At 33.5% G+C, this 13776-nt stretch overlaps 1 protein-coding gene across 3 annotated transcripts in view; it reads left to right on the top strand.

Annotated features, from left to right (window-relative positions):
• Positions 1-13776, top strand: part of RIF1 (replication timing regulatory factor 1) — a 64510-nt gene that overhangs the window by 16347 nt on the left and 34387 nt on the right. For 2 of the 3 annotated variants that reach the window (XM_088021708.1, XM_028113054.2), the window contains exons 10-20: positions 633-784; positions 2098-2215; positions 3043-3216; positions 3430-3540; positions 4225-4287; positions 4527-4627; positions 6450-6536; positions 7173-7246; positions 7659-7839; positions 9609-9716; positions 10084-10233. In XM_088021708.1, coding sequence (XP_087877834.1) covers positions 633-784; positions 2098-2215; positions 3043-3216; positions 3430-3540; positions 4225-4287; positions 4527-4627; positions 6450-6536; positions 7173-7246; positions 7659-7839; positions 9609-9716; positions 10084-10233 — 1319 coding nt within the window. The remainder of the gene's footprint in view (positions 1-632; positions 785-2097; positions 2216-3042; positions 3217-3429; positions 3541-4224; positions 4288-4526; positions 4628-6449; positions 6537-7172; positions 7247-7658; positions 7840-9608; positions 9717-10083; positions 10234-13776) is intronic. The other variant, XM_088021707.1, reaches the window with a different exon arrangement.

Here is a 13776-nt window from a genome sequence, read left to right as displayed (position 1 = left end):
TTAAATGCTATCTCATTTGTTCCCACAGTGATTTGACTTTATTTTCTTCTTTATAGAAATGTTAATTGTGAAAGCTAAATGGCAGAATAGCTGTCAGAAACATTAATGCCATCCCACCAAATACATAGCTTGACTGATGTTTCAAAATCCTTTTCAGGTCTTTTTGATAAGTTACTTGAGCACACGGGCATCTTATTTTGTGTATTCCCAGTTGTTAACTCAGTGTTAGGCTGGACAGTTTATTGTGGAGGACTGCCCTGTTTCCTTGGGTGCAGCCCACTAGATGCCTACAACATCCTCCGTACCCCTGCCTCTCGGGTCTAACAACCAGAGATATTGTAGACATTGCCAAATGTCCCTTGGTAGGAAGATTGTTCCTGGCACACACAGTTTCTAATAAACATTACCTACTTCCTCTCTTTTTCTTTTTCTCTTTCTTTGGCCTTATTACATGTAGTCTAGTTGTCTGGAGTCTTTCACATTGAAAATTTGAGGTTTAACAAGAACGGCTGATTTAAAAAAAATTTTTTGTATATCTGTTCTCTTGCGGTTAGAAAGACTTACATACTTATTCTTAAAATTTAGTCTTCAGCTCTTACATCTTTTTACCCATGTGCTTATTTTCTTTTAAGAAATACTATGCAGTGCAAAAAGGCTGAAGTTGTTAATGCAGCCTTTGAGTTCCATCCATGTGAGAACAGAAACTTTAGCACTAACAAAGTTAGAAGTCTGGTGGTATCTGCTGCTGAGACTTGGACCTCATCTTCCTGCTAACTTTGAACAGGTAATGAAAGTGTTGAGTATAATGCTTGGTGTGTTTTAATGCATTCTTAAATTCTTAACAATCTGATCTTTCACTGTTACATTTGCTGTGTTATATAAAAGATCTTTTTTCCCTAACACAGAACTTGAGTTTATTTTTCTCAAAAGATATTCTCTAGTTGTGTGAAATGGAATCTGTAAAGCTTTCTTAATCAGCAACCACTCAAATATCTATCCTTCCTCTAAAGGCATTTTGAGAGATTTTCTTAAAAGAAATTTCATAGCATTTAGAATATAATTGAGTGTAAAATCAACATTACTGATAGAGAAATCTAGTTTATACTGGGTTGATAAAAAGTTGGATCAATTCTTATTTTTTGTATCTCCTATTTCTAGGCTACATAATGGTAACAAATCATTTAATCCCAGCATAGCTTTGCAGTATTACTATGATTTTACAAATTTTTTTTAGATTTTGATATCCTTGCTGGCATTTAGACATACCTATATCTCCTTGATTTTGCAATTAATCCCAACCTTGGTTTCTGTATTTTACAATAAGTAAAAAATGAGAGCTCTGATAATTTCTATCTTTTTCATTTCTTTATTGTATTGTTTATCTGGGATTTTGGAATATATCTTACTGTTAAATCTGTAGTCCTTGTCTTTTGGTCTGAGTATGTAATTGCACGGCAGTGAGTATATTATTGGAAATTGGGTTTTATAATAAAATATACTTGAATTTTTAGCAAGTTTTTAAAATTCTTAATTATTTAATGTCTTAAGGCTTTTAAACTTAGCATGAATTAATTGGAGTTGGGCATTAATGATAATACCTAACAGGAACATAATTACTACAGATTCTACCATTATGAGGTCCTAAGTAGGCTAGTTTTACCCAGTTGCCCCACACATTCATTGGTTTAATTTATGCATTGGCTAGATTTGATTGGTACTGGAATGATCTTAGAAATGAGCTTGAGGTTGTCTTAGTTCATTTTTTTTAGGGTACATTTTTAAAAAGCTTAAAATGAGTCTGTACCGATAGCATTAAAACTTGGGCATTGTTTATGTGTATAATTTCCCATCTGGAATTTAGAACTGAAATTTATAGATAGTACACATTTTTTATAGGGCAAATAAAATTGTAATAAAAATTTTTACTTTTCCAGTTATAGTTTTTTTAGCCAGTGCATCCAAACAGCCAGTAGGATTCAGCATATCAGAAGAACTTAGAGTTCTTCTTAAATTTAACTGTATCATGCAAGACTTAAAAAATACGGCACTTAGGTAGTTTAGAGATAGTTTTCCTTTTTTTGTTTTTAACCCCAATAGGTGTGTGTGCCTCTGATTCAAAGTACAATAAGCATCGATTCTAATGCTTCATCTCAAGGCAGTTCGTCTCGCGTAACTGCTTCTCCAGGTTTAAGTCCTATGACTCCTATACACAAAGGTAAGAGACATACTTGGGTTTTTTTTTTTTTTCCCTATTTCTTAAAAAGGCTTGAATGTAGCCTCTGCTCAGTTATTCACATACAATGAAGCACTTTATAATTTTGACTCCCTAATCACAGTATTATACTAATTGTTTTCCCTGTGTGTTACTGTTGTAATTGTGTTGTTGTGGTTGGGAAAAGATGGGTGTTTTTCCACTGTACACGTGAGATGTATTACAAACGACTGTTGTGTTTGTTTCAGAACCAGAATTTTAGAACTTTTATTAAAAACAACAGATTTTAACAGATATTTTTTTTAAAAAGTGGCTTAGCAGGGTGCATGAGTGGCTAAGTCAGTTAAGTGTCAATTCCTGATTTCATCTCCGGTCATGGTCTCAGGGTCTTAGCACAGCATCTGCTTGAGGTTCTCTCCCTCTGCTCCTCCCCCCTCAAACAAACAAATAAATCTTTTTTTAAAAAGTGTCTTAGTTTATATACCATTGGAAGAAAATGATTTGCTGTTTTTTTATGTTAGCTATTCTAGTCAGATATTTATATTTAAGTGTCAGGAATGCCTGCATAATAATATTTCAAAGTATGAATTAATGCTTGATAATTATCTTCATTTAAATGGTGTGTGACACTAATCTTGTTTTTAACCTAATAAGATAATTAGGAATTCTGTTGTGGGCTTTAAGTAAAAATTCAATTTTTGTTTGACAAAAACTATTTACTTTTAAAGATATATTTCATTGAAATGAAGTAAACAAAATATGTTCACTTGGGTAGCTAATTTAAGTTAATATAACTTACCATTTGTGTTTTGTTTTGTTTTATTTTTAAGGTCCTTCCCCATATGGAACTCCTGTAACTCCCCGGATGAATTTAAGTTCAAATTTTGGTGGAATGGCCACAATCCCCTCTATTCAACTTTTGGGACTTGAAATGCTGCTTCATTTTTTGTTGGGTCCGGAAGTCTTGAGTTTTGCTAAGCAAAACAAACTTGTACTGAGCTTAGGTATTTACTTTTTTAAAACTGTTCAGAGCAAGGGTGCATTAGGCGAGAAGACATTTATCTTCCCCGAAGCCAGAATATTCTGTAATTACATATGAAATAAATATAAATCTTTTTAATAGAAAACACATGTCAGACCACCTAAAATTTTATATTGAGCTGTTTTATTTCATAAAGCTTTGGTTTGGCATAATTGCCCTTTTTTCTCTCTTTTAGAGCCACTCGAATATGCGTTAATCAGCAGCTCTTCTTTTTTTTCCAAACATGCAAATACACTTATCACTGCTGTTCATGATAGCTTTGTTGCGGTTGGAAAAGATGCTTCTGGTAAATATTTAAGAGAAAATTTTTTATTATTTGTTTAAACCTGTGTTTAAAAAGAAAATAAAATAGCAAATATTTGTATAGTGCCATCTTTTGGCCAAATTGTGCTCAAAGAACTTTACATATAAATCATTTAATTCTGAAAGTAACCTTCTCTGTTAATCCATTTTTCAGATGAAGAAACTGTGTTGTACAGAGAAATAAATAACTTGTGCAAAGTCACATAATTGGTGGTGGAGCTGTGATTCAAACCTGGGCTCCATGGCCCTAGCATCTACACTTAAATCCCTGTGTTTGATGGCCTATCAAATATTGAGATGAAATTTCAAAAATAGTTTGCTGTTTAACTGGCTGGGAAATTTTTTTCTAGGGGCTTTCAGGTGTCCTTTTGAATCTTCTGTTTTTTTCCTTGTCTCGGAAGCAAAAGGTATTCAGTAAAGAAAATGCAGATAGCAGAAAAAAGAAAATAATTACCCTTAATTAAATTACAGAGCCCATTGTTAATAGGTTACAGTTTGAAAAAATATTTCTTTGTTGTGATAGTGTTTCATAAACTGATAGGGTTGAATATTATAAGAATTACACTCTAACTATTGCTCACCTTATTTCTTTAGTGTAAGGATGTAAGGGTAAGCCTTTATAGTCATACCTACTACATTCTAAAGTTTGTTTTGTTTTGTTTGGCAGATGCAGTTGTCAATGCTATTTGGAAGGAGCTAATTAGCTTGATGAAGTCAGTTATTGAATCAGGTAACTGCTATAACTGATCAAATGATTTTTATAGCACCCAATGAGTTTTTGTTTGGCTTTTGTAAATAAAATTTACTTCTAAGTCAATTTTTGAAGTGTATAGCTCCCTGACTTTCAAATAAAGCTATTTGATACATTTTAAAAAATCAGTGTCATAGCTTAAGTCCATGTTCTTATCACTAAAAATACTATATTTTCACCCTTAAAATACTTGCATATTGCTTTTTGCTTTTTCATAGGTAACAGAAAAGAGAGACCAGGTTCTGAAGTTTTGACCCTGTTACTAAAATCTTTAGAAAGCATAGTGAAGTCAGAAGTATTTCCTGTGTCAAAAATACTGGTAAGGATAATGATTACGTGCTGGAATTAAAAAATCGTATTCTGAAATTGAATTTTTTGGTGGATATACTTACACAGACCAGGTTTTTTTTTCCTTTTTAAGATTTTATTATTTATTTTAGAGACTGTGTGTGCATACAAGCGGGGGGAGGAATAGGGTGGGAGGGAGAAAGGGGGGGAAGAATCTCTCGCTGACTCCACGCTGAGTGTGGATCCCCAAGCAGGGCTTGAGATTATGACCTGAGCCAAAACCAAGAGTCAGATGCTTAACCGACTGAGCCACCCAGGTACCCCCAGACTAGATTTTAAGATTTTATATCAGCAGTTGAGCCCTGTAGTAAATGTTATTCCATTGACTTTGGAATCATTTGAAACCTCAAAAAGTAAATGAGTATACCGGCAATACAAAAATCTTCCAATGTCATAAGAATGAGCCATACAGAGAAAATGGGGTAAAGGACATGAAACAAGAACTGAGGAAACTCAGAACACTAATTTTATAAGATTGCTGAGCTCCACTAATAGTTATTTTGTACATTTAAGAAAATATCTGCTAATAATCTTGTGGAACTTTTGCAATTTAAATGAACTCTGTTTAACCAAGATAATGACTTTGGTATTAAACATCTTTTTTATCCTCTATACTAGAGAAAGAAAAAACAAATTGGATATACTTTTTATAATAGTGAGTCTCCCAAGATAACTGCAGATGGAGTAAACTATGCCCTACTTAAATTCCTTCTGAGTCTATGTACTGGGATATCTACTATCCAGTAGTTCATAGTGGTTAATAGCAAGGGCTCTGGAGCAGACTAGGTTGAATTTCCCTACCCAATTATTTATTAGCTGAGTGAACTTGGTCAGTTTTTCTACTCTTACCTTTTGTAAAGGGAATATAGTAGTTTTATATAATTAGGTTAATAGAGCACAATGGGTCAGGAACAAAATAGTCTGTAAATGCTATTTAGTATTATCATTAGTGTCTGATTCAAATGAGAGTGTGAAAGCACATTTTAACTAACATAACCTTTTCTGTCATATTATGTCACTTGTTATGTAGTTCAAATTAATACCAGTATAATAATAATTTTGAATGGCATTTTGATAGGCTCTGTCATTTTTAGAGATGTGTTTTTAGACCCAGCTTCTAGTTAGTAGTCCTTTGAAATACACTTGCTTCTGGCACTAGTGAGTACATAATTCGTTGCAGAATATCTTTTTTGTGGTATAAAAAAAAAGGCCTTAAGGGCTATTAATAGAAAAATGTTTGAATAAACTGTGCACATTCATACAGCAGTTAAGAATGTCTACATATATTGATGTTAAAACTCCATAACACAGTTGGATGAAGGTCAGTTCCAGAGTATCTCACAGTATAATGTCATTAATGCTATAAAAGAATAGATGTATGACAGCCCAGGAAGTTTTGTTTCTCTGTATACTTAAATACATGGAAATTTAGAAGGTCTAGAAAAATAAACTCCACAAACTGATAATATTGATTTTCCCTGGAGTTAAAGGACTTTGTCATTTTATTTTTTATGTTTCTGTATTTGAACTTTTTAAAACTAATGTAAATATATTCACATGAATATATAAGCGTATTTGAACTTCTTGAACGGAGAATCTACATTAGTGATTTATATTAATGAATTTACATTAATGAATGAGCATTACTTAACAATAAATTGTTACATTTTTTACATTAATGAATGAGCATTACTTAACAATAAATTGTTAATTAAAAATATAGCTAACAGTACCATTTACTAAGTAAGGTATTTTTATGGCTAATTTACAACAAAACTTTTTATTTTTCTTAGGTCCTCATGGAAGTTACAATTAAAGGACTGCCCCAGAAAGTATTAGGTTCACCAGCATATCAGGTTGCTAATATGGATATTCTTAATGCAAGTATCTTAAATGTAATGCTATGATTAAAATTAGCCAAAAGATAAAGTTCCATGATAGTTTTTTTTCCTTAACATAGTGAAATTTAGCTTGTAAAATTTTGAGAGAATTGGATTTGGATAGGCTGATTATGTTAAAGGGAAAAAACTGAAAAAGTAATAGATTAAATAATTAAATATGACATTATTAATGGATCTATTTTTCTGAATTACACTAAAAGTTCTAGCAGGAGAGTTTTCTGTTTGCTTATCCATAGTAATAGTGGTTACTATATAAAAATTTGGAAGCATAGTAACAGTTCCTTAATTACGGTGAAATAAATTTAATATCTCTAGGATGTAGATGTATTTATTGGCCCAGCAAGTTTTAACTTAATGTTCTTTTTATATCTGGAATATGCCATTCCTCAGTTGCTCATGTAGATGGAATAGCTCTTACACTAAAATAATAAAGAGCTTGATTTTTGTGTGCAGTTTATAGAAATATATTTGCTACCATTGTGTCAAGTAGTATCAAAAGTTAAATTTCTTTAGCTTAAAAGGATCATTTTACATAATTGATGATAGAAAACAAGTGTAATAAGATTACACTCCTTATAACAAGAATATTGACTGCATTCTTCCATCTTTCTTCAGGGAACTCCTGCTTTGTTCTTAATTCAGTTAATTTTCAACAATAATCTCTTGGAATATGGTGTAGATGATGAGAGGTAATTTAAACTAGTCTTTTTGTTTATCTTGGAAAGGATATTTGATGAATGAGATTCTTTTTTTTTTTTTTAAGATTTTATTTATTTGGGGGAGAGAGAGAGGATGAGCAGGGGGAGGGAGAGGGAGAAGCAGACCTCCCCCCACTGAGCAGAGAGCCCGAAGCAGGCCTCGATCCCAGGACCTGGAGATAATGACTTGGGCCGAAGGCAGATGCTTAAAGCAGCTGAGCCACCCAGGTGCCCCAGATGAATGAGATTCTTTGAGTTATATGCTGTATCATTTTTTTAAAAAATCAAAGTAAGACCTTAACATATCTTGTTTCCTTGTTGGTTATTTTTAGACTTTTGTAATAGTGTAACATGTATTTTGGCAGAAAGCGCTGGATAATGCATGGCTCAATTTTTTCTTCAGGTTTTTTCTCAATCTGGAAACACTTGTTGGCTGTGTCCTTTCTGGTCCAACTTCACCACTAGCTTTCAGTGATTCTGTTTTAAATGTTATTAACCAAAACGCAAAGCTGTTGGAAAACAAGGAGCATCTCTGGAGAATGTGGGGTATTATAGTCACCCCATTAACGGAATTGATCAATCAGGTATAAGTGCTACATGTTTCCCTTAAAACTTAAGGAACGTTTTCCTTTTTGTTCTTATTAGAGCACCTGGGGAAATAAATCGAAGTTTGAACTTGAATAGAAAATGCTAAATATTTTTTTCTTTGGGATGGATTAATTTCCTGTTCTTTATATTAGTTGATTTCTTTTATTGCATTTCTGCCTTATTTGAGAAAGTATAACAATGGGGATGAATCAGCTCCCTTTTCTCCAGTAGTGGATTATAAAGCCAGAAGACTTAGATGTTATAATATAACTTTTCATATTTATGTTTTGAGTTCTTTCAGTATTTGTACTATGAGGAATAGTAATGGTTATCTTGACTAGACTGTATATTCAGATTTCCATGGGCAAGTCAGTTGGTGAATACCTCAGAGCCATATAATAGTCCCCAAACCAGTAATCCGTTTGAGTTGACTAACCCTTACATTTAAATACTTACTGAAGTGACATTATTGCCAGGGTGTGGAGCTCAACTTTTGTCACTCTTAATGGTTCATCAGTTGCTTTATCAGTCTTTCAATGGAAATATTTTCTGGAAATACTCTGCTGTAATTCTCAAATGAAGACTCCAGAGAATTTATTAATGATAGTGCAGTCACCATTATTTTCACTAAGTTAAGCACATCATTTAAACATTCTTCTGAAAGAAAAAAGTTTACATTCCTAAATAAGTTTCCTGCTGTTTGAAGGGTAGCGAGGTCTTTTTAATAAGTCCTTGCTTGAATCCTACCTTCTATGTATAGTAAAAGATTTTGGAGTTACCTCTGGGATTCTTTTATAGGACTTAAAACACCAAGTATTGTTTCTCAGGGTTACTGTAACATTACCACAAGCAGGTGGCTTAAAACAACAAGGATTTATTCTCATATCTCTGGATCCCAGAAATCCAAAATCAGAGTATTGGCAGGCTTGGTTTCTTCTGGAGCCCTGAGGGAGAATTGTTACTGTTCCTCTCACTTAGCTTCATTTGGTTCTGGCAATTCTTTTTTTTTTTTTAAGATGTTATTTATTTATTTGAGAGAGAGAGAGAGAGAAACACAGCAAGAGAGGGAACACAAGCAGGGGGAGTGGGAGAGGGAGAAGCAGGCTTCCCGTGGAGCAGGGAGCCCGAGGTGGGCCTCGATCCCATCATGACCTGAGCCGAAGGCAGACGTTTAACGACTGAGCCACCCAGGTGCCCCTGGTTCTGGCAATTCTTGATTGTTCCTACGGTTATAGACAAATCACTCTAATCTCTCCCTCCATCTTCACATGGCATTCTTACCTCTGTCTTTTTTGTCTGTCCAAATCCCACTTGTTTTTAAAAAAAGATTTTATTTATTTATTGAACAGACAGATGGTGAGAGAGGGAACACAAGCAGGGGAAATGGGAGAGGGAGAAGCAGGCTTCCTGCTGAGCAGGGAGCCCCATGTGGGGCTCAGTCCCAGGACTCTGGGATCAAACCCGAGCTGAAGCCAGACCCTTATGACTGAGCCACCCAGGCGCCCCCAAATCGCACTTTTCTTTTAGGAACACCAGTTACTGGATTAGGGCCCACCCTAATCCAGTATGCTTTTATTTTAACTTGGTTATATGTGCAAAGTCCCTATTTCCAAATAAGGTTATATTCATAGTTACAGGGGTTAGGAGTTCACCACCTCTTGAACATCTCAACACTGTATCTACCTCACTACAAATAGTAAGATGGTACTACATACGACTAGAATTAGATGGTAATTTGTCTAACTTCTTATTTTTCTTGTTTCAGACCAATGAAGTGAATCAAGGTGATGCCTTAGAACATAATTTTAGTGCCATATATGGTGCATTGACTTTACCAATAAACCATATTTTTTCAGTACAGAAATTTCCAGTGGTAAGGCAATGTCAAGTTTTTTTATTTAAGGAATTTACATTTTTTTTGAAAATGTTCTTCGACCCTTTATAATTAATTCCTACAGTAATTTTTTCTGCAGTGAGATTGCCTTATGACTTTTAATCGGCTTAGGGTAAAGGAAATTGGTGAAGGAAGAGAAATTCCTCTTGACCTTTGATAATTGCTGGTATTGTGGCATTATTATAACTCTTCAAATGGAATTCTATAGGGGAGGCAAATTTACTACTCTACACTAGTCTCTTGTATGACACCTTAAATGTTACAGTGGTTTTTTAAGATACATTCTGTTAGGTGTTTGACATGTAGATATACATTTTTAAATTTTCTTTTTTACTGTTATTTTTAGGCCACCATGAAGACCTTACTTAGAACTTGGTCAGAATTATATAGAGCATTTGCCCGCTGTGCTGCTTTGGTGGCAACTGCAGAAGAGAATTTGTGCTGTGAGGAACTTGCTTCCAAGATAATGTCCAGTTTAGAAGATTCAGGCTTTTCAGTGAGTTTATCCCAGTACTGACCTTGGTTGTATTTAAAGAATACTTTTCAAATAAATTAAGAGTAACATTTGTGAACTGTCATTTATAAGGTTTCTAGTTTATAAGGTACTAATAATATAAAACAAGTAGCAGCCTTCTAAAACAGTCTTGTGTCTTTGGTCTACTTGACTCTGAGGTCCATGTTTCAGGACCCTTTACAGTCATGCACTTTTACTACCGTGTTGCACATCTGCCTGTGCCATTCTAGATCTACAGTGCAAGGACCTTGTCCGGGAGCCACCTTTCTGGTGTCTGTCTCTTAAATCTTTAAAGGCAATCCTTTGGAAGCTTGTGGACCTAAAAAAGTAGGTCCCATTTCACTCCTTTATTTATTAAAACAAAACAAAACAAATACTTTTATTGGTATGTATCATTCTAGAATAGACCTCTTTTTTGTATTTACACAGTTTACATATGTACATGAATACAGTTCTTGACACTTGAATTCTATTACTGAAGCATCCTTTTTTCATCTAGAAAGATAAACTTCTACCCTTTGATAGTGGTAATCACTGTTAGAAAAGTAGAGATACCTATCAAGAGCTAGGAATTCATCTTTTCAGATTTTTTATTGCATTTATAATATCTTTTAAAAATATTGGCACATTTTTGATTGTACATTTTGATACAATAGAATTTCAGAGTGACTTAAAAAAAGTAAATCAGATCTTATCGCTGAAAAACCTTCTGTAGCACTTAGAATAAAAATTTTGACTGCTTACAACTGCCCATGAGACTTATGCTTCATTCCCCAGGGGATCTTATTTAATTACATTTATTAGTCTCTATCGTGGCACCTTGTTATTTCCTTTTTGGCACTTATGTCACAATCATTTGTGTACCTCATTATGTTACTTAACCAACGCTCCATGAGGTTAGGGACATCTTGTCTTGATATGTATCCCTGGAATTTATCTGGCACATAGTTGAATTTGTTGAATGACTTTTATAACAGGTAGGGAGAATGTCGACCCATAGTTTTCATCTTTTAAATATCTTAAATTTTGGTTATGTTTTCATCTTTGTTCTCTTCTGGAAGAAATTTAGAATCTGTCAAGTTTTATGAAATAGACTTTAGATTTTTGCTTGGCTTGGTTGGTTACATTAAATTCGTAGAGAAATTTAAAAATATTTTACATCTTTATTTCCATCCAGGAATAATTGTGTTCGTGTATTTTGGTACTTTTAATCTAACTTATGCTTGATTTTTGGTAGTTTTGAAGCTTGCAGCTATTATAAAGGCCCAACTATCCCCACCCATACAGAAACCCTATGTGGTTGCTGTTGGAGTATATAAAAGCTGTTGCTGATGTGCATTTCCTTTTATTGAACCAATCTTGTGTTCTTTGGATACACATAGTCGTAGTGAAAGTTTTTTCAAACATTGCATATAGTGTTTTAAGATTTTTGCATGTGTCTTCATTAGTGAAACTGGAATTCCTCACTCTCAAATTTTTGTCTAGTGTAAGAAGAATGTCGTATCTATAGTTGTATTGTCCATTGAGCATCACCATTTTTAAAGTCACTGATAAATCTTGGATGAAAATACAGTAATCAGAATTATCCCAGTATTATGGAAAAGGATGTTATACCCAATACTAACATTGTATGTGAACTATAAATTTTAAAAATTGAAAAAAATAAACATAAAAGAATTTATAAACTCATTAAAAATTCTGAAAAGTTGGATTTCTAATTTTTTAAATTTTCTGTGTCTTTATATCCTGAATATTTTTGTTTTCATTTTCTGGGTAATTTTTTAGCTTATATCTGAAGGCTTCACTTTTCATCTTTTCTAATATATGCCTGTAAGACTATTATTGCTATCAATTATAGATAAATATTAATAAATTGTAAATATATTTGTTATTTATTATGTATTATAATTGATACTATATGTATGTATTTATATATAATTTATAGGATAGCATTTAAAATATATATACTTTGCATTACAGATTTTATTATAAATATAAATACTAATTTTTTCTTCAATTTTTGTTTTAGCTCGAATATAGTTAACATGCAGTGTTAAATTAGTTTCAGGTGTACAATATAGTGATTTAACAGTTCTATACATTAATTACACAGTGCTCACCATGATAAGTGTACTTTTCATCCCCTTCATCTGTGTCACCCATTCCTCCCATGTACCTTCCCTCTGGTAACCATCAGTTTGTTCTCTATAGTTAAGAGTCTGTTATTTGGTTTGTCTCTTTTGTTGTTTGTTTTGTTTCTAAAATTCCATATATGAATGAGATCATATATTTGTCTTTCTCTGACTGACTGATTTCACTTAGCATTATACCCTTTAGATCCATCCATGTTGTTGAAATGGCAAGATTTTATTCTTCTTTATGTCTGAGTAATATTCCATTGTGTGTGTGTGTGCGTGTGTGTGTACACACACGCACACACACACCACATTTTTTTTTTATCCATTCATCTGTTGATGGCCACTTGGGCTGCTTCCATAATTTAGCTATTGTAGATAATGCTGCAGTAAACATTGGAAGGCACATTCCTTTTTGAATTAGTGTTTTTGTATTCTTCAGGTAAATACCCAGTAATGGAATTACTGGATCATATAGTAATTTTATTTTTAATTTTTTGAGGAACTTCCATACGGTTTTCCAGAGTAGCTGCACCAGTTTGCATTCCCACCAACAGTGCATGAAGGTTCCTTTTTCTTCACATCCTTGCCCATGCTTGTTGTGTTTTTAGTCATTCTGATAAGTGTGAGGTGATACCTCATTGTAGTTTTGATTTGCATTTGTTTGATGATGAGTGATGTAGAGCATTTTCTCATGTCTGTTGGCCATCTGTATATCTTCTTTAGAGAAATGTCTTCATGTTTTCTGCCTGTTTTTAATTGGATTATTTGTTTTTTGACGTTGGGTTTTATAAGTTCTTTATTTTGGATGCTAACCTTGTATCAGATATTTTGTTTGCAAATATCTTCTCCCGTTCCATAGATTGCCTTGTAGTTTTGTTGATTGTTTGCTTTGCTCTGCATAAACTTTTTTTTATTTTGATGTAGTCTCAGTCATTTAATTTTGTTTTTTTACTTGTCTCAATAGAAAAAAATTTGCTATGGCCAATGTCAGAGAAATTACTGCCTGTCATCTCTTGCAGAATTTTTATGGTTTCAGGTCTCATATTCAGGTCTCATATTTAGGTCCTGTAAGATCCATTTTGAGATTATTTTTGCATATGGTGTAAGAAAGTGGTGCACTTTTATTCTTTGCATGTAACTGTCTAGTTTTCCAAACACCGTAGTCTTGCCCCTTTTGTCAAGGATTAATTGACTATAGAATTCATGGGTTTGTTTCTGGGCTTTCTGTCCTGCTCCATTGATCTATATGTCTGGTTTTGTGCCAGTACCGTACTGTTTTGATTGCTACAGATTTGTAGTATATCTTGTTATTGGGAATTGTGGTACCTTTAGTTTTGGCATTTCTTAAGATTGCTTTGGCTATTTGGGGTCTTTTGTGGTTCCATTC

Source organism: Eumetopias jubatus, unplaced genomic scaffold, assembly GCF_037043125.1.
Source record: "Eumetopias jubatus isolate StellerSeaLion01/CBP00866 unplaced genomic scaffold, mEumJub1_p1.0 scaffold_3, whole genome shotgun sequence".
In the NCBI taxonomy this organism is placed as follows: domain Eukaryota; kingdom Metazoa; phylum Chordata; class Mammalia; order Carnivora; family Otariidae; genus Eumetopias; species Eumetopias jubatus.
Note: the sequence above shows the minus strand (reverse complement) of the source record. Positions and strands in the feature narration are given on the sequence as shown.